The sequence below is a fragment of the Myotis davidii genome, unplaced genomic scaffold, assembly GCF_000327345.1.
Source record: "Myotis davidii unplaced genomic scaffold, ASM32734v1 scaffold9, whole genome shotgun sequence".
NCBI lineage: Eukaryota > Metazoa > Chordata > Mammalia > Chiroptera > Vespertilionidae > Myotis > Myotis davidii.
The window spans coordinates 1,431,563-1,458,615 of record NW_006299435.1 but is presented as its reverse complement, the minus strand read 5'-3'; the positions used below and the strand labels follow the sequence as shown (position 1 = coordinate 1,458,615).

Below are 27,053 nucleotides of genomic sequence, written 5' to 3'. Positions count from 1 at the left end.
ATTACGATTCATAACAGTAGCAACATTACAGTTATGAAGTAGCAATGAAAATAATTTTATGGTTGGGTCACAACATAAGGAACTGTATTTAAAGGGCCAGAAGGTTGAGAACCACTGTCTAAGGAATCTAGAGATTTCTTGGAAGGCCCTTGCTTTCTGAAAAGGAATAGTAATCTTATGACAGGCCATTTTTCTTTTATTTCTGGCTCTCCAAACGACTGGGGAGTGGTCAAAGTCCTAACTGTATTAGTCCTCCTAGCAGGAAGGTGGAGGACACTTCTCCACCTCGTGGTGAGGGAGCCACATTACCTTCTGGCAGACATGAAAGTCCTGGTTCCTTCCCTAGTTGGCCTTTTTGATACCATACCAGTGGAGACTGAGGAGGAGCCACCAAAATGCCAAGTGACAGCCTTACAAAGGTGGAAGTTTGGCTCCCCACTCAGCCTTTGCTGGCAAAGGTGGAGGGGTTGAGGTGTTTGACTGGAGTAGAGCAGTTATTGTCTGTAAGTTTTCTATCTTAAGTTGCCCCTTTCCTGGTATCAGTATTTCTTTGGCGTTTCTGGGTTGCTAACTTGGAGACATCAACTCCAGGTCTGGAATGAGTCAGGCAAATAGAACCCAGAGAACTGATCACTATCCTAAAGTCCTTAGTTATCTTTTTAACCCTTTAGAGTCTAATTATGTTTTTCAACTTATTTTGGCCATGGTTTTTAGTTGTACTTAGCAGGAGGAATAGGAAAAAGTACATCTGCTCCGTCTTCCCAGAAGCAGAAGGCACTGATTGGGATTTAAATTTATATAAATTCACCCAGCTGGTGTGGCTCAGATGGTGGTTGAGTGTCAACCTATGAACTAGGAGTTCAGGTTTCTATTCCTGGTCAGGGCACATGCCGGGGTTGTGGGCTCAAGCTCTAGTAAGGGGTGTGTAGGAGGCAGCTGATCTCATCATTGGTGTTTCTCTCTCTCTCTCTCCTTTCCTCTCTGAAATCAATAAAAATATATTTTAAAAACTAAAATACCTGTAAAATTATATACATTCGCTAACTTTGATAAAAAACAACTAAAATTTAAAAATTTTTAAAGAAAACCTACAATTTATATTAAAAATTATATGACTACAGAATGAAAAGCATTATAAAACATTCTCATTTTTTACCTCCCTGGGTTACATAATTTGGTTAATAGCTAAAAAATGATTTTGATTGCATGCTCTTTCAATAAAATTTTCATGTTAATGATGTAGTGGTTGCAACATAAAGGAAATACCTTAAAGTATAGAGTGTGTTTTTAAATGTGGCCAATTTAAAGAAAGTTTCAAAAGTATAATAAACTCCTGTCAGTCATCAGAGTATCTTCATTTAATGGGCAATTGTTTATGTTCTTTCTCTCATTTAGCTTGTGTCCTTACCATTTATTTGTTGAAGGATATTTATTCCTATAATACTCTTTTAAAGTTTACACTGCTCAGTGTAAAAATCTCTTGCAGCCTGTTTGTCATAATCTCAGGCCCTTTTAACATTCATAGCAGTAACTGTTCTCATAGAAAGTGATAGTACTGTATCTGTGAGTATTGCATAATGGGCTTTATTTGGTAAGGATGATGTCATTGCGTGGGATAGCCTGAAGGAGTTATTAGAAGAACATAAGACTTTTGACTGCTAGCATTTCTTAATAAATGCCATACCATTGAAAACATTAATTGTGTTTGCACTGAAGTGAACCTAGGTTTTCCTGGCTTAGGGCTAGAGATTTGAAATAAATTCTGTCATAATTACATAGTTGAATAGAATGAAATATTAAACATTTTTCTCTCTGGGAAAGAGAAATGGAATTAGGAAGAAGTTAATAAATAACTGACATTCTTTGTTACACAGTTTGAGATTAACTTTTGAGAATTGACTTTCAAGAATACTTTGAATTTTTATTTCTGTAATTTCTGTATTATTTAATTTATTGCTGAGGTGTAAGATGTTTATTTTAAAACGTCCATCATTTAGAGAGATGTTTAAGGTGCATATCAATAAAAAGAGACAGGTTACATTATTTTTTACTTGGAGTACTACACATTTGATTTTTTAAAATTGTAGTAAAATATACATAACAGCTTACTGTTTTAACCATAAGTTCAGTGGCATTAAGTACACTCATATTTTTATCCATCTCTCAAACTTATTATCCAATTAGCTCCTCTAACCACCCCTTAGTAACTATTTTACTTTCTGACTCCTTGAATTGGACTATTCTAGATACCTCATACAATATTTGTCCTTTTGTGTCTGGCCTGTTTCATTTAGCACAATGTTTTCAAGGTTCATCCAGATTGCAGCATGTATCAGAATTCCATTCCTTTTTTTTTTCTTCACTTTTTTCAATTTTTTATTGAAAAACCAAGGAACTGTGCTGGAATCACTTTTCAGAAAAGCCGCTTCTCATACGAATGGAGGCTGTGGACGCCACCTTCCTCCATTCCTTTTTTTTAAAAATATATTTTATTGATTTTTTACAGAGAGGAAGGGAGAGAGATAGAGAGTCAGAAACATCAATGAGAGAGAAACATCGATCAGCCGCCTCCTGCACATCCCTCACCGGGGATGTGCCCGCAACCCAGGTACATGCCCTTGACCGGAATTGAACCTGGGACCTTTCAGTCCGCAGGCCGATGCTCTATCCACTGAGCCAAACCGGTTTCAGCAGCTCTTTTCTTATTCCCTTCATTGAGCTCACATTTTAAAAATTACCTCCCAAATAAAGTTCATTTATTTAGAAATAATTAATTTTCCAGTTTTTAATAAAAAACATAAAGTAGCTAATTAGAGATTTGACTAGTATAAAATATCCAATGTTAGCTTACTGAGTTAATTTTAGCAAATAAGCTTGACCTTTAATAAGTCAGGTATTAGGTGTTAAAGATAAAAGCTCTTGGATTCAAGGAACTTAAAATCTAATGAAGAATTACAATACTGTGTGATAATTACTGTAGTAGAGTAATAGAAACACAGTCAGAGAATCCTTTGAGTGCTAGACAAGTCAAGGGGAGTATAATGAGATTATGCTTGAGATGGCTCTTGAATGATGGGCAAGAGTTTACCAGGATATTAAGAATGAGAGGGTCACTAAGGTTAAGTAAGAATCACTGGTATATATGATGCTGAAAAACTAGGAGGGAGTTTACCAGGATATTAAGAATGAGAGGGTCACTAAGGTTAAGTAAGAATCACTGGTATATATGATGCTGAAAAACTGTGAATGAGTAGTAAGCTGAGCAGATGTCCTAAAAAATGTCTTTCTATGTATCTATACTAATAAAAGGGTAATATGCTAATTAGATCGGGAGACCTTCCAGGAGACCTTTCAGACATCCTTCTGGACAAAGCCATGGTGGCAGGGCCGAGGCAGAGGCGGTTAGGGGTGATCAGGCCAGGAGACATAGACATAGACAAAGACATAGACATAGACATAGACATAGACATAGACATAGACATTTAGGTTAAAAAGCAATACACAATGATCAAAACACCTATTTTTTTAAATAAGAGGTTTCGGAAAGATATCCTTTGGTCCCCTTGCCCCATGTGCTTTAGATAACCTGCATATACACAAAAGCTGGAAACACTTGGAAGAATTTCAAGATGACCTATTGTGGTGTGGAAAACTTACATTTAAATTCAAAATATTTGTATTAATTGGTTCAGCTGAACTTAACTTATTTTGTTTGTTAATCAAAAGGTTCCTTTTAACTTATTTTGTTTGTTAATCAAAAGGTTCCTTTTAACAGAAATGTCACCACATTATTTCTTCTGATAGCTTACATGAAAATAGGGAGAAGAACAGAGGGACAGGAGAGTGTGAATTAGATACGGTGGGTCAAAGAAAGTGATCTCAGGCATCGTAGTGTAAAAGTCTGAGAGAAAAAGAAGGCTGCCTTTTGGCTGGTAGGAAGAATTGAGAATGGTGATTATAACAGTTTAACTACATCTGAAATAAGGAGCAAAATTGAACAGATTTCTAAGAGTAAAGAATTTGTTTAAGCATTGAAACACTATTTAGATATTGATAATTATTTTATTGTAAGAGATTTACGTTAATGAATTAAAGCCCCCCCCCCCTTTTTGGCACCTAATGGGAAGTGAGCAATATCATGCTAGTAAAATAATTATATTCTTTTACTGGACCTCGTGACTTTCAGTCTCAAACAGAAATAGTTAGTAAAATTAGCTGGGAGGAAAATGCCATGTCAGTTAAACAAATGTTTCCCAAAAGCTTTTTTCAGGTTTAAAAAGCCACATTACTGTTACATCCTTGGGTTTCATGTTTGTCTCTCAAGAGTAGGACCTAACTACTCCTAATTCATCCTATATAATAAAACCCTAATATGCAAATTGACCAGCAGAATAATTGGTCGCTATGGTGTGCATTGACCAGCAGGGGGCAGACACTCAACGCAGGAGCTGCCCCCAGAGGTGAGGGGTGGCGGCAGTGGCGATTGGGGGGCGAGGCCGGCCAGCAGGTGTCGCCAGGCCACCAGCCAAGGCAGGTGCCAGCGGGGGAGGGAGCCCCAATTGCCCCGCCCTCTGTTCGCCCTGTAGATGATCCTGATCACCGGCCAGGCCTAGGAACCCTACCCTATATATTGGGAACAGACTCTTAGATTAAAAAATTAAAACCTGCCAAGGCTACTCTAACTGAAAACACAGGATGATGCAGCAATGACATGCATGGACTCTGGCTTGCACATTTTGTGATCAGCCCTGATTCTGACACTTATAACTGTGTGACAAAGCCAATTACTTCTCTCTTCGTTAGTTTTTCCACCCATAAGATGGGGGAAATGGTGCTACTGCCTCAGAAGGATCATGTTATGTACTACTTTTTATAATCAGGGTAAAAAAAATGTAGCTGCCCATACAACAACAAGATGCCTTTCACCTGTATGAAAAGTATTGTCATTGGTGCATGCAGTGTCCCAGAGTGCGAGAAGGATGTCCAACTGATGGTTTAGGCGCGACATCCCCATAGGGGTCCTGGATTGCGAGAGAGCTCAGGCCACTCTGAGGGGACTCTGCCCCTGTGCACAAATTTCGTGTACTGAGCCTCTAGTAAAATCCAAGTTATTGAACAGGTAATGGGACAGATAGACTTAGAAAAAAAAAAGTACTTCTTACCTGCAAAAAGAAGCAAAGTAATTGAAAGCATCTCACCAAAAGTCCTAGAGGAGATTCTCAAATGTTCTCGAGATTGACAGTATAAATGGTAGAGGTAGCACTAAAAGCTATATCATATGTCCCATTTAAGATAAAAGTTTGCTCTAAATTGTATTGTTTCAGGGTATGGTTTTGCAAACATTGTCAGAGTGTGAGATGAGTAGTGTTTCCAGATGAAAGAAAATATAAGGATTAGATCACAATTTAGGATGGTATTTATAGACTGTAAATTGAGTTTGTTTTCCAATATTATGTGAAATCAGAATCCATTTTAGGTAGAAATTCATGTTCTTTCTTGTGTGAGCAAAGAGGGTCTTTTAATTTGGTTGGCATCATTTCCTTTCTCTGCATTATTTGAAAAGGAAAAATATGTGATGTATTTGAATGATATCTAAAAATAAGTGAGGGGGAATTAAATTAGATGGAATATTGCTGGAATGTGTATATGCATACCCTTTTTCATCATTAAGATCTAAGATTAATATTAATATTTGTCATATATATCTTAACTTCAACGAACATATTTCACTACAGATAATCACATATTTTTATGGTGATTTAAATCCTTTAGGTACCCTTTCATTTTACTGTAGGTTATAGTTCCTTTAATTGATCTGCCAAAACAGAACTAGGGTGCCCTTTTCTCCAGCCTTTAATAGCAATTTTTTCACTGCCCTCCAGCCTCCACTAACAGGTCTCGGAGGGCCCTTTAAGGCCATTGTCTGCTGCTTCATTTGAAAAATAGCAGATGTTTTAGGTTTTTGTTAAAGCAGCACTCCACTTCCAGGTACCAATTTCTGTTTTGCTTTTCTATTGCTGTGTAACAGACCACTACAAAGCTTAGTGGTTTACAAAAAAACGACAGTCATTTATTCTGAGTCTTTCGTCAGGATTGGTGGCTTTCCCTTTTGCTCCTAACCACCATTCACCAAGTCTGACTTGCCACAGAAGTTTATGTTATATGAGGGTGAGAAATAGCTGATTCCAAAACTGGGGCATGGAAGTTGCAAGATAAGACTGGAACATCTTGTTGTGCCAGAATATAAGGAAATGCTAAAAAAAGAAAATGAAGATGGTATATCAAAAAGATACAGGAGCTAACCTAAAATTGGAAGGGGAATATCATATATTAAAAACATTTTAGAGGAGAGAACCAAGATGGCGGCGTAAGGTATAGACCTGTGCGTGCTGCCTCCCACAACAACATTGAAACTACCAACTCTAAGACAAACAGCTATCATTTAGAATCATGAGAAAGCTGACCCAGTGGAAGTTCTACAACTGGAAGGAAAGAAAGAAGAGCATTGAGACTGAGTAGGATGTACAGAGGTGCCAAGAACAGAGGTATGGAGTTGCATGCCAGGCGGGCTGCAACTGGATGCACGTTTCTTTTCAGTCGGAAGGGGTTACAAACTCTCCAATCCACTGAGCTTGTTTGGGGCGGGATTCTGAGGTCCCAGACCCCTACAGGGAGAGGCGGGACGGCCTTGCAGCGGGTCGGAAGCAAGGGTGGCTTTCTCGCCGCCGAGCTGCCCGCTGGCACTCGGAGACGCGGAGACGTGGAGTTGCGGAGAGGCAAGGAGTCGTGGAGACACCATTGCTGTTTGCTCCGCCCTGGTGATTCCTGGAGACCCCGACCTACTCAATTTACATCCCTGCCCAAGCTGTGCCAGTGGCACAAAAGGAACCACCTGCGCTTTTGCAGCCTAACCCAACAAATTGCAAATTTCAACTCCTCACATCCATAAGGGTCACACTTAAAAAGCAGAATCAGGTTCGGAGGAAGCCGGAGCCTGACCCGACTGGGCCGGCGACATGGAACCGCTGTACCAGCAAACACACAAGCAGGTCCACCAGATCCAGTCTCACATGGGACGCCGAAAGACGGCAAACAAGCAGTCTGTGCACTTAGTAGAAAACGAAATCCAAGCAAGCATACCAGGTAATCAGCCAGGAAGAATGCCTGGAGATTTTGTCCAGCAAGGAGCCGCCCAACAAAAGACAGAATGCCAAACTTCGTGTTGACCAGTTAACACATTGTATGCAGTACACGTGTTTATACGTTTTATGTATTTATACATTCTACCAGTGTTGTGGAGCGCAGGACACGTATTAATACGTTTTTTATAGACTAGCGGTAGAATGCGGGTAACGTATAAATAGGTAAACTAAAGTTATCATAATTTTACTGAATGTTGCCATTTGTGCAAAAAACTACCCACAAACAATGTGTTAAAGTATGATGTCCAGCACCTGCAGACTGCTCTCAGAAACTTCCAGCATCAGTGATACGCAAGGGAGCAGTAGGAGAGACAGCGAGAGGAGCTTCTGACTAGCACCTTCACCCCCAACGTGGGATGCGGCGCCCCCTGCGAGGCTGCGACGGCCCCTGGGAACCGGCGGAACCACAGGAGCCACCGAGCCGGCTTCGTTGACGGCCCGCGAACCAGAGCGCAGCCCCAAGCACAACTATCACCCAAAGGGCGAGAGGGGCGAGAGCAGCTGTAATGTTGCTTTCTCCTCACTTTTGGGAGCGAAATCCTCATTTTAAACATAAGAGGACACATTATTTTAAGAAGCCGTTACGTGTGTCCGTACCCTTTCTAAGTAGAACGTGAACAAGTCGTGAGAGACCTTTCGACTTGTGGGACATGTGGTGGATGGAAATAGCTACATTTTCCATGTGTTTGACCTTTGACCCGGCGACAAAAAGCGTACACCTATGGATGAGGACTGTGGGGGTAAGGGCAGAGGGTGAGGTGGAAACTGGGTGGAGGGGAGCTATGGGGGAAAAAAGGGGGAAAAACTGTAATAATCTGAACAATAAAGATTTATTTTTTAAAAAAACATACTTCTGAATGGAAAAAAAGTTCAGTGTCATTGTTTGATATACCTAACAAGACTGTTTCCTAACTTCATTTAGTGACTATCACTTCAGAGTAAAGCCAGCTCTGGGGCTCACAGGCTAGTGGGACCTGTTAGGGGGTATGTGAGTCTGGGATCCAGATGAAAACAGGAGGTAAAACTAATGGGGCAATAATCAAAACTTGAGTCCTTAGAAAGAGTTGTATCTGGGGAAATGGTGGTGGTGGATGGGGGGAGGGGTTGTTTCAGACCTTGTAGAAGTTGCTTCCATTGTTTTGGTGTTAATTCTAGCAGCTTGAGCTTCGAGTATGAGGAAAGGTATGAATTGGCAACGTAAAATAATTCACTTAAAGGAACTCCAACAGCTAGAGAGAGGATTAACAAAGATTATCTAGAACAAGTGACGTCAGTGAAATAGAACTATTGGAAGAGATAGATGACAACTTTAACAAGCAAAACAAATTATCCTGAGATTCTCAAGAGAGACAAAGCTATGTTTCTAATCATAGCATAAAAGAATTAAATAGTGAGGAGAAAACTCTTCTATATATTAATTTGTGGGGAGGATGATTATTGTTGATACTCAAATTCATGGTCTGGAACACTAATTAGAGTATATCAAAACAGAAAAGAAATATAAAGGAGAAAGAGCACATTGGGGAGATGCAATAACTAAAGATATAATTGAAGAGAATTTCCCTGGTTTAAAGAAGGATTGAAAAAACCTACTGAGTTCCAGACTAGAAGGTTGGGGGTGGTTCAGAGACAAAAAAACAACAACAACAAGCCGCTTACACAGGCAAAATGATCAGGTATGTGCTGGACTACTCAGTGTGACACTGGAAACTAGAAGGTAGTAAAATAACATCTACAGATTCTAATACCTATTTTTAGACAAAATATAATTCACTTGTTATGGTGAAAGCAAGATATTTGCAGATATGTAGGAATTCAGTCCTCTGTTAGATAGAGGAAAGTTCTCAGTAAAGAGATCTTACCAAATAATCCTAACAGAGATTTTAAGATGGTGCAGGAGAAGAAAAAACAGTGGTGAGCAAATTAATCTCACAGTCTATTTTATTAAATCTAAATGGGTAGTGGTAGAGTGACTGTATTTCCGCACATTCCTTTGTCCTCTGCATTTCCTGAAAATTTGCAGCTGATCCAGAAGCTTGATTAGATTTGGTTCTTGTCTCTGTGTCAAGACTAACAGTGATATTCTGTTCTTTTAGTGGGAGGTATATAATTTCTGATTGTCTATAAAGAATTTATTGAGCATTGGAAAATTGGTGATATTCTATCATTTTTCATTTATAACTAAAACACATGTTATAAATGAAACATTTGGTTGCTCAGTTCATATAGAAAAGGCAAGATAAATGTTTAATTTTCCTCTTGGTCAGCGTGCAAGATAATGAATTGGTTCTCTGTTACCTTTTGGAGGTGGAGGAGAATATCTCATTATCAGCTTGTATAATTCAATATGTAGGCTAGCTTTCAATCTGTTACAATTATTATCTTTATTGAAGCTCAAATTGTTTGGCAAGTGGGGAGCAAAGATGGTCCCTGAGTGCTTTGACATGAGACCCTGTATATCTTTGACTGGTAAAGAAAGAAACAGTATTTTTTGCTTGGTTTTGTTTTGCTTTGCTTTTTAAAAAAACCTCAGAATGTTGTCTGTTCTTTTGCAAAGGTGGATTTTAGGGATTCATTCGTTTCCTTGGATATTGGGTAGTTAGTATGATCTTTTATGTAATTTGTTGGCAGATATGCCTTAAACTTTGTGTTACTTGCAAAGAATACTGGTTTTATTTTTTAGTATATGTGGAGTCTCAAGAAGAATCAGCATTTCCCAGCAACAGGTGTAGAAACATAAATTAAAATGGTTTATTCAATTAATAAAAATTTGAATGTTTATTTTGGATCAATCTCCACAGTAGGAACTCTTGGTAATTCAAACATTCACAAAAATGCCTATTTAACATTTCAATAAATTAAGTTCCAAGGATTGATTTTTAAACTTGATTTTTTTCTTTCAGATCTGTCACGAAATCGCCTCTCAGAAATTCCCATAGAAACATGTCATTTTGTTTCTCTTGAGAATCTCAACTTATACCAAAATTGTATTCGGTATATACCAGAGGCAATTCTAAATCTACAAGCTCTAACATTCTTAAATATTAGGTAAGATGTTTCTTTTTTTCTTTTTCTTTTTTAAATATTTGATTTTATGTGACATTTTCATTTTTCTGCTCCTTTTTACTAAAGTTTACATTATCTTTTCATATCAGAAGTTTCTATACATGTTCTTGGGCTAAATTAACAGTATTTCCTATGTCCCTCTAGTTTCTCCCTCTGTCTTTGCAATAATTGACAAATTCTAATAGTCATTAGCCTAATAGGCTTGCAGTGGTTCTCCAAATACTTGGTTTGGTTCTTGTGATTATGTATTTTTATGTATTCGGTTCTGAATGTATAATTGCATTTCAGCTCATGTACTCCATTTTTTTCACATCTTATAGAATTGTTTTGTTATTTTATTATTATAAGTTTTATTGGAGAAAATGAGCAAATGAAATATCCTTTGGAAATATTTTTATATGTAATCATTTTATTATACAGTTTACATATTTCTAAAACTCATTTTGCCTCTTTGTATATACTGGAATGATTATGAGGGAAATATACCCTATTTTTAAGTCATTTTTTTTTCTTAATATAAATTAACTTCAAGAAAATAATATGTTGTACTATATAGCACTTTATTATTTACAAAGGTGTTTTATGGTACAAGGTAGAGAAGTTAAGATTCTCAATTTACAAATGAATCTATGTAAGATGCAGATAGGTTAAATGCTATGCCTAAAAATTATAAAGCTCACAAGTGAGGAAAAGTAGGCTAGGAATCAAATCTTAAATTCTATTTGTTCCTTGCAAGACTTATATTTGTTATTTTACTGTTTATAGAGTGGGAAAGATGGGAATTTTTTTCTTGAGTAATGGGCTCAGAATCTTCTTTTTTTCTTCTTATCCATTTTAGTCGGAACCAACTGTCAACCCTGCCAGTACATTTGTGTAATTTACCATTGAAAGTCTTAATTGCTAGTAATAACAAATTGGTCTCACTTCCAGAAGAAATTGGACATCTCAGACATTTAACAGAACTTGTAAGTTAATATTGTATTTTTTTATTGTTCCATACACACACACACACACATCTCCCCATAGTTATACCCTATTCTTTCATATGGTAAAGATCCATTATTGCGGTGTATTTTTTAGTTATTTTCAAGTATTGATAATGAAGTCTCACTGATTGATCAGTACTCAAGGGCTTCAGTACAGAATTAAGAAGGAGCTGAAAGTGCAGGTCTAACAGGCTCACATGGAATGGGGAAAGGTCATTAAGTTAGGTTCTAATCAATATTAAGTGATTTCTGTTATTAAACTTTTGAGGGATAAGTTAATTCATTTGAACTTTTCAAATTAAATCTTGTTAATATCAATATTCCCATTTTTGGTTAACTCCCATAGGGCTGTGGTCAGCAAACCGGGGCTCACGAGCCACATGTGGCTCTTTGGCCCCTTGAGTGTGGCTCTTCCACAAAATACCACGTGCGGGCACGCACGTATAGTGCGATTGAAACTTCGTGGCCCATGCGCAGAAGTCGGTTTTCGGAAAGGAGATAGCCGAAACAAGTATACAAGACGAGTGTGAATGGGAGAGTTGGAAGAGGTCGAGTCGACCTCAGCGAACGTACCTCAATCAGATTGAGGACGTTCTTAGCAAAGGCCAGCTTAGGAGTACCCTAATTAAGTTAATAACAATGTACCTACCTATATAGTTTAAGTTTAAAAATTTGGCTCTCAAAAAAAATTTCAGTTGTACTGTTGATATTTGGCTCTGTTGACTAATGAGTTTGCCGACCACTGGCTTAGCATAATGGACACCACAGAGGTCAGACTTATCTCTTTTACCTTATATGCTATCTTTAAAACCTATCTCCCACTCTAAAGTAAGCTATTCTTTTTTTAAAAAATATATATATCTCTATTGATTTCAAAGAAGAAGGGAGAGGGAGAGAGAGATAGAAACATCAGTAATGAGAGAGCATCATTGATTAGCTGCCTTCTGCATGCTCCACACTAGGGATCGAGCCCACAACATGGGCATATGCCCTGACCAGGAATCAAACCGTGACCTCCTGGTTCATAGGTCAATGCTCGAGCCAGCCATGCTGGCTGGGCAAGCTATTCTTTACTGCCTTCTATTTCTAAGATGTTTAACCCTCACCTACCACTCCTTGTTACTCTTGAGTACTTTTGTTACAGGCATGGCAATAAGACTTTTTGAATCTCCATAGTAACATTATTAATTGAATACTATAATTATCATATTACAGTTGAGGAAACTAGCACTCAGATAGGTTAAGGCCCAAGGTTCCATAATTGAAGTAGAATTTAAAACCACTGTGCCTTAACTCCTAAGCCATGTTTCATATTTCTGAAATGGTCAGATGCAGTTATGCCCATTGAGATTTGGGAGTATAGTTCCATGTACGTTTATTAATAACTAGAGGCCTGGTGCATGAAATTCATGCATGGGGGTGAGGGGGTGTGTGTCCCTCAGCCAAGCCTGCACCCTCTCCAATCTGGGACCCCTCAAGGGATGTCCATCCTGGTGGATCGGGCCTATATAGGCAGTCGGACATCCCTCTCACAATCCAGGACTGCTGGCTCCCAACTGTTCGCCTGCCAGCCTGCCTGATTGCCCCTAACTGCTTCTGCCTGCCAGCCTGATCACCCCCTAACCACTCCCCTGCCAGCCTGATTGATGCCTAACTGCTCCTCTGCTGGCCCGATTGCCCCTAACTGTCCTCCCCTGCCAGCCTGGTCACCCCCAACTGCCCTCCACTGCTGGCCCAGTCACTCCTAACTGCCCTCCCTGGCCAGCCTGGTTGCCTCTAGCTTTCCTCCCCTGCCAGCCAGGTCCCCCCCAACTGCCCGCTCCTGCAGGCCTGGTTGCCCCTGTCCTCCCCTGCAGGCCTGGTCCCCCCCAACTGTCCTCTTCTGCAGGCCTGGTCGCCTCCAACTGCTTTCCCCTGCTGGCCTGGTTGCCCCTACTGTCCTCCCCTGCAGGCCTGGTCCCGCCCCAACTGCCCTCCCCTACAGGCCTGGTCATCCCCAGCTGCCCTCCCCTGTCAGTTTGGTTGCCCCTAACTGCCCTTCCTTGCCAGCCTGGTCACCCCTAACTGCCCTCCCCTGCTGGCCTGATTGCCCACAGCTGCCCTCCTCTGCTGGCCATTTTTGACCACATGGGAGCAGCCATCTTGTGTGTTGGAGTGATGGTCAATTTTGCATATTACCTCTTTATTATCTAGGATAAAGATGAACTTCACAAAAAACAAACACTGTACACATATACTCTAATTGGACCACATATTAGCTAACTTTTTCAGGTAGATTATGAATAGAAAGGTCACGTAAAAATTCACAAATATATTAAAGCTAGAATCTAAATACTAGACCACTATTTATTTAGATCCAATTAGATCTAGGAAATAGTCCAAAAATGTTATGTTTGTTTGCATTTCTTCAGAGCTTGGGTTAATAACAGGAACTAATAGTAAGTTATACTCATGATTGAAATTCTGATTTTCAAATCTTTTAAACTTTCTTTTTCTACTTATTGAATCCTCAATACTTAAAATATAGATATGTCTTGCAAAAGGCACTTTTAAATTTCTACCAGAGATGTGAGTTGATATGCTATTACACAAACAGCTTGTGGCAGAGTAACAGTAATCTTAAACTTAGTAATTCATATTTGATGGTCTTTCTGCACCATTCTTACTCATTTCTGAGTGAAAGTAAACTATCTTTCAACATATACATTTTCTGAGAGAAATATTATAGATTGCTATTACCTCTGGCTCAGGCTCAATTTTCCAACCCTTTCAATTTCTTTTAGAACTCTTTTAACTTTTATGCCTAGAGTATTAGACTAAGAAGTCTAGCTTCTGATTCTACTTCTGTCACTAATTGATAGAAAAATAAAAGTAAAAATTTTTTTCTAAAAACGTTTGGGAAAATTTAAAAATAATATTTGAAGCTTGTTGAATTTTTTGATAAGTGGTCTTTTCTAATAGTAAATCTGTTAATAGATTTTTTACTCCTATATTGGAGGAATTTTAAGTGTTAATGTGGCATCTTGACACTTATTAACCTAGGCAGCTACACATGGGTGTATAAATTATTCTGGCTGGCCTCAGAATTATGGAATCCTGGATATATCAGGATTAGAACCTAAAGTCATCTCTTTTTAGAACCAGTGGAATCAGAATCAAGCTATTACCAAGATACCAGAAGGCCTACCTAATACATATATTGGAACCTGGTTGATCAGATGCTAATAAAGCAGTATATATTTTTCCATATCCTTTTGAGTTACGTGTACTTTGTCATTTCTCCTCACTTTGAGTTTGATAGTAATGATATGAGTCATCTTCAATGTATTTTTATTTTATACTAGAGGTCCGGTGCACGAAATTCATGCACTGGTTGGAGGGGGTGTCCCTCAGTCTGGCCTGCGCCCTCTTGCAGTCTGGGAGCCCTTGGAGGCAGGAAAAGGCTCCAGCCACGGCCGCTGTGTTCACCAGCTGTGAACCCAGCTTCTGGGTGAGCGACGCTCCCCCTGTGAGAGTGCACTCACCACCAGGGTGCAGCTCCTGTGTTGAGCGCCTGCCCCCTGGCCGTCAGTGCGCATCATAGCGATTGGTCGTTCTGCTGTTTGGTCGATTTACATATTAGCCTTCCATTATATAGGATTTTTGAACAGTTGAACTGGTATTTTAAAAATATGATTTTTAAAAGTGTATGTGGAATTTTTATTATTAAAATTGATTTAAGAGAGAGAGAGAGATTGCTTTGTTGTTCCACTTAAACTTTCTGTATGTGCCCTAACTAGGGAGCGATCCTGCAACCTTGGCATATCAGGATGATGCTCTAACCAACTGAGCTAACTTGCCAGGGCTTGAAAATAGGGGGACCCTTTCCCGCTCCCCACGTGGGAGTCTGTTCTGTGGGACTCTTTTCCCCTCCCCACGTGGGAGTCTGTACTTGTTCTTCAATAAATCTCTACCTTTCCTATACTATCTTCTGTTGTGGATTCATTCTTCGACTCTGGCGGACAAAGAATCTGGGATCCAGTTAAAAAATTCTGTATCAGAAATAACACAGGCCAGTAAGCCAGGACAAGTGGAATAGGGAAACTGTGATGTTAAGTAGCAGTTTGGAGTCATCTAATAAATTCTATCTCCCTTAAACCAAGGACACTTACGAGTAAATGATTTGTCCTAACCGGTTTGGTGGCTCAATCCCCAGTGTGGAGCGTGCAAGAGGCAAAGGCAACCAATCAGTGATTCTCTTTGAGCATTGATGTTTCTAACTCTCTCTTCCCCTTCCTTTCCTCTCTGAAATCAATAAAAATATATTTATTTAAAAAAAGAAAATAGGATATTCTTTCAAATAATTTTATCATAACTTTTATCATTTTTTCTTCTAGCTTTATTAGAACAATATAAAATAAAATATTGCCCTACATCGATGCATTTATACTTTTTCCTTTTTTACCTTTTCACCTGCATTTTTATTGATCTGATATTCTATGCTTACCTGCTTCTTAAATCATTTAATTTTAATTCTCATAAAATTAATGTAGATATATGTAAAATGTATTGAATCAGTCAGAAGACTACATTTTTATAATTAAATGCTATTAAAAACTATGGGATTATTCTTGGACACAGAATCATAATTTTTTTTTATAACCAGGAGGGACTGCAAGTATCTTGTCCAACCTCATTTTACAGATAGTTTAAAGCAGGCAAGTTTGGAATTTTAAAATAATTATTTTGTATCTTTTTGAAATAGGACGTGAGCTGCAATGAAATTCAAACAATGCCTTCTCAAATTGGTAATTTGGAGGCCTTGAGAGACCTCAACCTCAGAAGAAATCACTTGGTGCGTTTGCCAGAAGGTAAGAAACTGTGAAATAATTGTTTTATTATTATTTATCTTTTTACTTTAAAGATTGCTGAGACTGATGGCCATAACAAAAATGTATGGAGTTACAGCCAATGTTTGAGATGTAATGGTTTACTTAATATGTTATCTCTTCCATTGTGAATTTTAAAAGGTAGACTTTCCAGTGATAAGTTCCAGTAACTGTTCACCAGTGATTGTATTTTTAAATCCTGTCATCTGATGTAATTGATGACTCAGGGTTGGGTCACTGGAAGTTTCAGTAAGCATAACTACTTGGGAGCACATATAACATTTTTGATAGGGGATAGTTTAGTAAAACAAAAAATATTCCTGTAATTAGCTCTGACTTAAAAATGGACTTTACTTGAACTTAATTAACTTTATTCTTCATTGGAAATGTTCAAATAGAGGCTAATTAACCACTTGGAGATGATGTATAGAAGAGTGGATAATGAATAGAGTGGGAGACTGCAGTAGGAGACTGACTATAAGCTCTGGTGTATGTATTTGAATGATAAAAATGATTAAACAAATTAGTGTAATTAGCATTCTTTTTTTAAATATATCTTACTGATTTTTTACAGAGAGGAAGGGAGAGGAATAGAGAGTCAGAAACATCGATGAGAGAGAAACATCGATCAGCTGCCTCCTGCATGCCCCCTACTGGGGATGTGCCTGCAACCAAGGTACATGCCCTTGACCAGAATCGAACCTGGGACCCTTCAGTCCACAGGCCAATGCTCTATCCACTGAGCCAAACCGGTCAGGGCAGCAGTCTTTTAAAAATACAAATTCATGAAATAAGAAGCTATAAAAGAAAGTGAAAATAAGGAGAATCATTAATTTATTAGATCAGATATTTCTTTAATTTTATTATGAAAAATTTCCCATATATAAGTGAGAGAGCACAATGAATCACCCAGCTACAGTAGTCATCAGCTCATCTGTGTGCCCACCCACTTTCCCTTACTTTACACTCTAGATTAATTTGAAACGACTTACAGAAATTCATCTGTAAACATTTCAGAATGCTTATAAAAAAGATAAGGAATGTTCAGAAGGTAATGACAATTATTCTCTAAATTCTTTGACAAAAATGACTTCTAGTGTATAGTAAATATTGAATTAACTAATGATGCTTTTGCTTTACTGTATAATCCAAATGTTTACATCATTTGATCCAGTATATTTACTGGATATTAAATATTATACAGCAGTATGAAATTTAGTTCTAACATACTAGTGTGGCTCTGTCATTTTGGATCCCAAGTAAGCATCTCCAAAAGTGACTTGCCAGTCCAATTTAATACACTTACTGCAACCACACTACCCTGAAATCCTGCTTATCTTTCCTCTCACTAGACTTGTATCTTCAGGGCCTTCATTTTTTCCTAGTTCTGCTTTCTATCACCTCTGGAATGTGAATGAAGGCCTCAGCAGAACTGACCAAAGTCATGACCCAGGGCCTTGTAATCCCAAATTTTTATCTAGGATTACCCCTTAACTCAGGACCCATCTACTATGGTTGATCTTTAAAGGCTTACTAAATAAGTCTGTAATAATACTGCCTTAATGTGAAATCAATTAATGGAAACAGTGGATTTTAGTGAAAATGAAAATTTGAGGTTTCAGATGACAACTACAATTTAATAGTTTTATCATCTAATATGTTCCTATGTCATATTTTGAATGCATATTACCAAGAAAATTGTGAACTTAACAAATAGTTTCAAAAAAAATTTTTTAAATCAGTTTATCTTGTAACCTCACCATATTCAGTTAAACTGAGATAGCCAGAAAACTTGATTCCAAGTTAGTGTGGAAGTTCATGTTAATTAGGTGGTCTCTAACATAATTCAGTAGATAAAATATTGTATCCTTTGTTATATTGCCATTTTGATTTTAACTAATTATAATTTTTAGCAAATAATATCCAAGCATTCATCTACACTAATAAAAGAGAAAGATGCAAATTAACTGTACCTTTGTGACACCCACCAGCCCATCAGGAGTGGGTATGCAAATTAACCCAACAAAGATGGCAGGTTAATTTGCATACACAGGCGCCAGGTGGCCGGGGGCAGGGTGGCTGCTTGCATGCACACTGGCACCAAGTGTCCTGGGTCTCAGGGACAGGCATCCTTGGGACCCAGGCCGCTCTGAGCCTGTAGGCCCATGCGTAGGCCCAGAACAGCCGAAGTCCTGGAACGACCGACCCCTGGCCACACCAGGCCTACGCGTGCAGGCACCAAGCAGCTGGGGGCGGGGCAGGAACGCCCTCCGTGTCGCCATGGCGGGCATGTGGGCAGAGCACACATGCTGAGCGGCCAAGGGGCGGGGCGGGACACCCGCCGCGCGACACGGAGGGCGCTCCCACCCGCCAGCTGCTCCGGGCCTATGCATGCAGGCACCGAGTGGCCGTGAGCGTTCCCACCCCCCTGGCTGCTCCAAACCTACCCACGCAGGCGCTGAGCAACTTGGGTCCCGGGGACGCCACTGGAGTGTCTGGTCCTATCAGCCCGGCCAGGGGGTGACTGAAGTTCCCAGTCCTTTGTGTTTCTTCAGCCCCAGGACTGGAAATGAAAACCAAGAGTGTGGGGAGCACCAGGAATTCTGGGAATCGTAGTTCTGATGGCAGCCCCTGGCCGGAAGCGGAAGCCCAGAGCACGGGGAGCACCAGGAATGCTGGGAATCGTAGTTCTGGTGGCAAACGCATTGTGGGATTTCCTAGACACTTGCAGTGTTTCTCAACCTTCCTAATGCTGCGACCCTTTAATACAGTTCCTCATGTGTGGTGACCCCCAACCATAAAATTATTTTTGTTGCTACTTCATAACTGTAATTTTGCTACTGTTATGAATCGTAAAGTAAATATCTGATACTAGAGGACTGGTGCACAAAAATTTGTGCACTCGGGGGTGGGGGAATCCCTTAGCCCAGCCTGCGCCCATTTGCAGTCCAGGACCCCTTGGGGGATGTCCACCTGTTGACTTAGGCTCACTCCCTGGGGGATCAGGCCTAAGCTTGCAGTCAGACATCCTTCTGGCAGCCAGGGAGCCCTCGGGGGATGTCCAACTAAAGGCTTAGGCCCCCAAGGGATCGGGCCTAAACTGTTAGTTGGACCTTCTTAGTGCTGCCACGGAGGTGGGAGAGGCTCCTGCCACCACCTCTGTGCTGGCCAGCCATGAGCCAGCTTCTGGCTGAGTGGCACTCCCTATGTGGAAGTGCACTGACCACCAGGGGCAGCTCCTACATTGAGGTAGTTGCATCATAGCAACTGGCCATTCTGCTGTTCAGTCAATTTGCATATTAGCCTTTCAGTATTATTATATAGGATGTCCCTATTTCCCCCCATTTGCCCCCTCTACCCAGCTCTTGCCCCCCACTTCTCTTTGGCCATCACCATACTGTTGTCTGTGTTTATGTGTTGTGCATATATTTTCTTTGGCTAATCCCTTCTTTAAATTCACTTCTTTAAATTTTTATTTTCAGATAAGTGCTTATAACTGCACTATTATATATTTCCTATTATATCATTTAGAATTAATATATGTTTTAATTGAACCCTTGTAAATTTTAGCACAATTTAATAAATTATGCTAGAAGCAATTAGGAGATTTTTCATGTAATGCAGATACATTTCAATTAATATTTTATTTTTAATATTTTAATTTGTAATCTCATACATGTAAAAAACAACAACTATAAAATAGTACAGCATATTGTATGTACCCTTCACCCAGTTTCTTAGATGTTAATAATTTAAACATAACCAGTATACAAGTAACAAAATTTGGAATATATTTTTCTTATAATCTCTCTTTTTTTTAAATATATTTCATTGACCTTCCACAGAGAGGAAGGGAGAAAGACAGAGAGCCAGAAACATCGATGAGAGAGAAACATCGATCAGCTGCGTCCTGCACATCCCCCACACGGGATGTGCCCGCAACCCAGAACACGCCCCCGACCGGAACCGAACTCGGGACCCCCCAGTCCGCAGGCCGACGCTCCATCCACCGAGCCATACCGGCCCCGGCTTCTTATAATCTCTTTACTGTTATTTAATCCATTTACTTTGTTTTTGTTAATCTTCACCCAAGGATATTTTTCCATTGAATTTTCGAGAGAGTGAAGGGAAAGGGAGAGACACATTGATTGGTTGCCTCCTGCACATGCTCTGATAGGGACTGGGGATCAAGCCAGCAACTGAGGTACATTCCCTTGACTGGAATCTAACCTGGGACCCTTCAGTCCAAGGGCTAATGCTCTACCCACTGAGCAAAACAGGCTACAGCTTAATTCATTTACTTTTAATTTATATGTGTCTTTATATTTAAAGTGGGTTTTGTTTTTGATTCACCCCCCTAATCTGTCTTTTAATTGGTGCATTTATGCCACTGTCTTTCAGAATGCTTACTGATAGAGTTACTGCCATATCTGGCGGCTTCTGGAGCTTCCTGGGGCTTGCAGGGCCGGCGCGCCTGTGGCCCGGGACCGGATTGGGTTCCGGGCGGCAAGCAAGCGTGATTAGCCAATGGGAGGCATAGCAAAGGTAAAGCCAATTACCAAGTTTGGTTATTATTAGATAGGATGCTGTATGTGTTTTCCGATGGTCTCGACCCACAGGCTGAGAACCGCTGCGAGCAAAGTGAGCCTGGAGCAAGTTACTATTGTGGATGGGGGATGGAGGGAAAGCAAAGGTGAGAAACAGAAGTCAGAGTGTCGAGGAAAAATTAAAAGGAAGGTATCCTGCAACTTCTAAGAAATCTCCAACAGTGGAGCAAAGAAAAAAAAAAAGACCTCTATTACTCTGTGAGCACCAAGCCAAACTGGGTTGGGGTCTCAGACAATTCGCTCATATGATTGTAAAGACAAATAGAAACTCCCAGATTGGAGAGGGTGCAGGTCGGGCTGAGGGACCCACCCCCCCATGCACAAATCTTCGTGCACTGGACCCCCAGTATACAAATAATATCAAAAAGCTTAAAATAAATAATAGCATTTACCCTGCCTCAACTATCCCCTTCCCCAATTTAAAGGGCCAGAAGTACCTACCTTCAATTCCTTTGACACTTTTTACTGGTATTTGTTGACATATTTCTAATTATGTGCTTTTACAATTATTACTGGATTTATCAACTTTGACACATTAGTTTTCTGTAATGGTAGATGAGGATTTAATTTCCTTACATTATTACCATTATATCTTTACTTCCCTCTTCATATTTTCACAGTGTGATTTTTATCATAACTTTCAATTAAATTGTTATTCATTGTGTACATTATTATAATGATATAAATATTGTTCCCTGCCAATTAAAATAATGTACTCTGATTTCATTTCCTTCCTTGTATATCTTATTTTTTTTTTTCTAGAGTTAGTAATTTATCTGTTTCTTTTCATTTGTTTGCTTATTTAGGTAACTATGGTTAATTCCTCCCTCTTTTTCCAGCATCCTTATTAGTCAAACCAATGAGATTACCTATCATTTTTTTTTATTCCCTGCTTATCTCCCTATTGAGCCTTAATTCCTTCTCTTCCAATGTGGACTCGTGGTTCTGTTATTGCTGCCCAGCTTTCTTCATTCTGTATTGAATACTCTTATTCCTGGATTCCGTGTCTGTCTCTATTACTTTTTTTAAATTTTCATCTTTATTAAGGTATAATTAACAAATAATTCCTCTTTCTTACTTTACTCCCTCATTTTGCTGGAGGGCATCTTCTAGGAGTTTCATGAGAATGTGTTATAGGAAAACGTTTTTTTCTTTAATCCTCATTGAGGAATGAGACTATTTTTTTCCATTGATTTTAGAGAAAGTGCAAGGCAGGGAGGAGGGGCAGAGAGAGAGAGAAAAAGAAACATCAATGTGAGAGAGATACATTGATTGGTTGCCTTCCACGTGCCCAGGGATTGAACCTGCAATTAGGTGCACAGGCCAATACTCTAATCATTGAGCAGCGCTGGCCAGGGCAGGAAAACATTTTTTAAATTGATTTCTTATTTATTTTATTTTTACATTTATTTATTTATTTTAGGAAAACATTTTTTGATATTTCACTTGGAAAGATACATCTTTATCCTATACTTACCCTTCATTAATAATTTGGTTATAGATTCTAGATTGAAAATTATTTCCTCTCGGGATTTTTCAGGTCTTTTTCACTTTTAGCTTTCAGTGTTAAAAATTAATGGTTTAAAATTTGATGCTATTCCTAATTCCAGTTCATTATTTGTGACACATTGTTTTTCTCTCAGGAAGATTTTAAGATCTTCTCTTTTTTCATATGCTCTGAAAGTTATATGATGATGTGCCATAGTATGAGTTTTTTTACTTGGTGGGCCTCTTTCCAAACCAGAGATTCACATCTTTAGTTCTGGAAAATTGTTTTACACCTTTTTTTAAAATACTTTTTTTTTATTATCATATAGAAAAATTGACTTCTTAGGGGGGTATAGTACAGTTCCATGAATTTTAACTTATTTTTTATGCAACCACCACCACCACAGTCAAGATACCTAAATATCCCATCACTTCAAAAAAAGCTCCTTTTTCAAATTATACTTACCCCTCACCTCCTATTTTGTTCTCCATAGTTTGTCTTTTCTAAAATGTCAGATAAATGGAATCATATAAGCATTTTCATGTTGATTTCTTTCACCCAATTTGAAACCTTCCCATGTTTGTTTTTTCACTTTTCAGAAAATTTCCTTTGTCCTATATACCTTAATTGAACAATAATATCTTTTAGATGATCATATAGTCACAATAAGCTTCCTAGTTTTAAGGAAGTTAATAAAATATCTTGAAGGGTTTTTACCAGGAGTGAAAAGTGAGATACCTTGCAGCTCCTGGTAGTCAGGTCACGGGTTTTTTTTAATGGATCTTGGTTCTGTTCCTACAGTATGGAAACATGTGCATCTCTAACTTGTTCTTTATACAGACTATGATCTGATCCCTTTGTTATCCCCATCTTTCTCTGGTATCAGGCCTTCAACTTTCTGTAGTTCTGTGAGGAGTCAAACACCTTGCTTTCATTAGTATTCCTGTCTGTAGCATCTAGATTTCATTTTATAGCACTTTGCTATATCACTTAATCACTAAGAAAGAATGGAAGTAAATACTTATATTAAATCCACTATATTTCACTAGAAGCGCCTGTCAAAATTGTCTTGTTTTGAAATATCATTAATTGTTTGTTTCCATTTTATCTCTTTGCAGAGCTGGCAGAGTTGCCTTTGATACGGTTAGACTTCTCCTGCAATAAAATTACAACAATCCCTGTTTGTTATCGGAACCTCAAGCACCTACAGATGATTGCCCTAGATAACAATCCATTACAGTCTCCTCCCGCACAGGTAAATCATCGTTTATTTGAAGTATGTTATGAACTTTTTCGACAAAGAATGAAACTTATGCATTTGTCTTTCTGTTGGAAATTAAGTTCTTTTAAAATAAATGCACACACTTATGTATTCGTTAGAAGCCTTGACTAAATAGTGTGGAAGATAGGTACAGTGTCCAGAAGTGTTTTTTCCTTTCATTAAATTGACTTTTTAAAAAACTTGCGGGATTCTTCTGTAAAGTTCTTTCTAATGAAATTTGAGTTAATTTTTTTCTGGTAAAATTTGAATCTAGAGACAAATAAAAATACTTAGCTTTCAGAACTAATGACTATCAGCGCATCTCTTCTTACCAGTGTTTTTGTACCTTCCTGTTTTCTAAAATCTTAAGTTCCTTTATTTAGTTTGGTCATTTGCTTAGCAATGACTGAAATGAAATTGTTTTAAATAAAGTAATTATGGGTAGTGTTACATATATATTCTAAACATTGTACAATCTAAAAAATATTTACCAACCTGTAGCTTTTTTACTGTACAGTCAACTGATGGTACAAGCCTCTGTATAGCAGCTGTAAAACTTCCCTCTGAGTAAACATGATAACTATAGAAGGGTCTCATAATCCTAAAGAATTTGTGTTTTGACTTCTGGGACAGAAGCCAACAGGTAGCAACAGACATATATATAGCTTTAATATTTAAACATTTCCTGCTTTTCTTTCTGACAGAATGTACAATGGAGAACATAATAGTACATGATTGTTGGATTCCTAAAAGCAAAAGTTGCTAATATAATTCATGTGGGAGCAATGCTTTAAATTCCTGACTATGCCTAACTAATAATAAATTTACTGGATATTCTGTTTGTAATCATAAATTATTTTATATGTTACTGCGACTTATTAGTATCTAGAAAATAGAACCTATATTTATATCATTTAAATACCTAAAATAACAAATAATATAATTTGTTAAAATGAGTGTTAGATTTTTAGTATTTGTACTTAATAGAAATGCCTTCTGTTTCCAATATACATTAAGTAAAAGGCTGATTGTGATTAAAAAAGGGACACATTTCAGATGAGTAACAATTTGATTGCATGTATGTGTTACTTTATTTAGATATGCATAAAAGGCAAAATTCACATATTTAAGTACCTGAACATACAAGCTTGTAAGATTGCTCCAGATCTGCCAGATTATGATAGGAGACCCTTGGGTTTTGGCTCCTGGTGAGTATGTTCTTTTTTTTTTTTTAATTATCGTATTCTATCTCACAAGAAATAAAATATACTAGACCCTTAAATCTGCCTGAATGTTTGACTATAAGGAAATGACCTATTTTGACACTATTTTTCTCAGAATACTTATATTAAGTAAAATGTTGATTAGTTAGATAATGGCAAAGCGTAGTTCTAATTAGGGTTTCTCAACCTCAACACTGTTATTTTGGACCAGTTAATTCTTTGTTGTGAGGAGCTGTCCTATACATTGGAAGATATGTAGCAGCATCCCTGGCTTCTATTGTACTCTCCCAGTATGACAAACAAAAATATCTCTAGACATTGCCAAATATCCCCTCAGGGGGGTGGAGGGGGTCTGCAATTGAAAACCACTGGTCCGAGTGATTTGAATATTAACCTAGCTCTTCTCTTAACTAGCTCTGTGATTTAGGCAAGTCTCTCAAACTTTTTGTGCTTCATTTTTCCTATAGGGAGTGAAGAGATTGGATTTGATGACTATTGATGTCACTTTGGGATCTAAAAAATCAATTACAGAAAAGATGTTCAAAAAATAAAAGTAGCTTTTATTTTATATATACCAATTGATTTTTCTCCCCTGGAGTTAGTAATTCTTGCTAAGTTAAAGTTTTTCCCCCTGTGAAATAACAGAATAGGAACATTAAACTGCTACTCTACCTTTTAGATTTGAGTGTAAGACAATTAATAGTGCGTCCTGGTAGCTACATGTGAGGGTAGCCTAAAGACACTAAGGAGGAAGTATAGTCACCTATACGAATAATGAGCGTTAGCTAGGGGCTGCAATGCTAATTGTAGACCCCGTGATTCTGTCCTTTGTCTTAGCCCAATTTTTTTTTACTATAGCAATCATCATCAGATTACTTTAAAATATACATAAAAAACAATAATAAACCAACAAGAGACTTGTGTGTTTCTAAGAGATAAAAGAAAGTTTAGATCAGTGGAGAAACCTTTCCTAAATGCAAAGTCTAAACAGCAAAAATATGCCATGTCTCTCCAAAGGAGTTATGATACTTTATTTGTAATGGTTTCACAATGTGCTAGAAATTTTAAAATATACATATATGTATACTGGGACCCAGTGCACAAAATTTGTGCACCGGTGGGGTCTCCAGGCCTGGTCGGTGATTAGGGCTGATCAGGGCCGGGCTGATTGGGGCTTGCTGGCCATGGGGAGGGACAGGGTGTGGAAGGTTGGCCACCAACCCAAGAAAGGAGCTGGTCCTTGGCCCCCGTGGGAAAGGGGCTGCATCCACCGCCACCCACCCCCGGTTCCCCATCCCAGTCTAGGGCCCGGAGAGGAGGCTGTGGTCGCCAGACCAGGTGCTGACGCCGGAACCCCACTACCACGTGGTTCCGCGCCTCCCCACCTCCTCCTTCCTTCGATGCCTTGCCGCCACCATGGGGGAGGGACAAGACATGGGAGGTTGGCTGCCGGCCCCCCTGGGAAAGGGGCGGTGACCACTGCCACCCACCCCCAGTTCCCTGTCCAGCCCTGGGGCCCGGCCCCAATTGGGTGATCAGGGCCTGCTGGCTTGGGGGAGGAACCACGGGAGGTTGGCCACCCGGGAGGGAAGGACTGCAGGAGGTTGGCTGACCAGGGGAAGTTGGCTGTGGGGGTGCACTGACAACCAGGGAGCAGCTCCTGCATTGAGGTCTGCCCCCTGGTGGTCAGTGTGCGTCATAGCTACCAGTTGTTCCTGTCGTTCTGGTTGTTCCATCACTTAGGCTTTTGTATATATAGATAGATAATTTATATAGTTACATATACATAAAATATTTCCTTAAACTCCTCATGCACCAGTGAATGAGATATTATCCTTTCATATCTTTCCCACTGGGGTACAGATTAGTGAAATTGCATTGTAATTTATTCAAAATGCCGTCATAGAGTTAGAATGTTTTGGTTCTAGCTGTGAATCCCCGTACTATTGGGCAGTTCACTTAACCCCTTTGAACCCCCATTTCTTTGATATGATCTTTACCCTCTTTATACTCTAACAGTAGTCCTGAGGATCAAATGACCTGTGTGTGAAAGTGTTATACTGACCATAAAGCCTTCCTATCTAATAAAAGAGAAACATGGTAATTAGCGTAAGACCGCTACCCTTCCCATTGGCTAATCAGGGCGATATGCAAATTAACTGCCAGCCAAGATGGCGGCCGGCAGCCAGGCAGCTTAAACTGAACATGAGGCTTGCTTGCTTCAGTGGCGGAGGACTCCAACGTTCCCCACCTGCCTTGCTGGCCTCTGAGCCTGCAGTTTGAAACATTGTTACAAATATAGAAGCTAAACAAAACCCCAGAAACCTGCTTTCAGCCAGCCGGGATCTCAG

The 27,053-nt window shown here is 39.1% G+C and overlaps 1 protein-coding gene across 1 annotated transcript in view; it reads left to right on the top strand.

Annotated features, from left to right (window-relative positions):
• Positions 1-27,053, top strand: part of LRCH3 (leucine-rich repeats and calponin homology (CH) domain containing 3) — a 103,929-nt gene that overhangs the window by 25,835 nt on the left and 51,041 nt on the right. Inside the window, exons 2-6 of the mRNA XM_015571316.1 lie at positions 10,085-10,250; positions 11,107-11,233; positions 15,999-16,104; positions 23,337-23,473; positions 24,578-24,687. Of these exons, the coding sequence (XP_015426802.1) occupies positions 10,085-10,250; positions 11,107-11,233; positions 15,999-16,104; positions 23,337-23,473; positions 24,578-24,687 (646 nt within the window). The remainder of the gene's footprint in view (positions 1-10,084; positions 10,251-11,106; positions 11,234-15,998; positions 16,105-23,336; positions 23,474-24,577; positions 24,688-27,053) is intronic.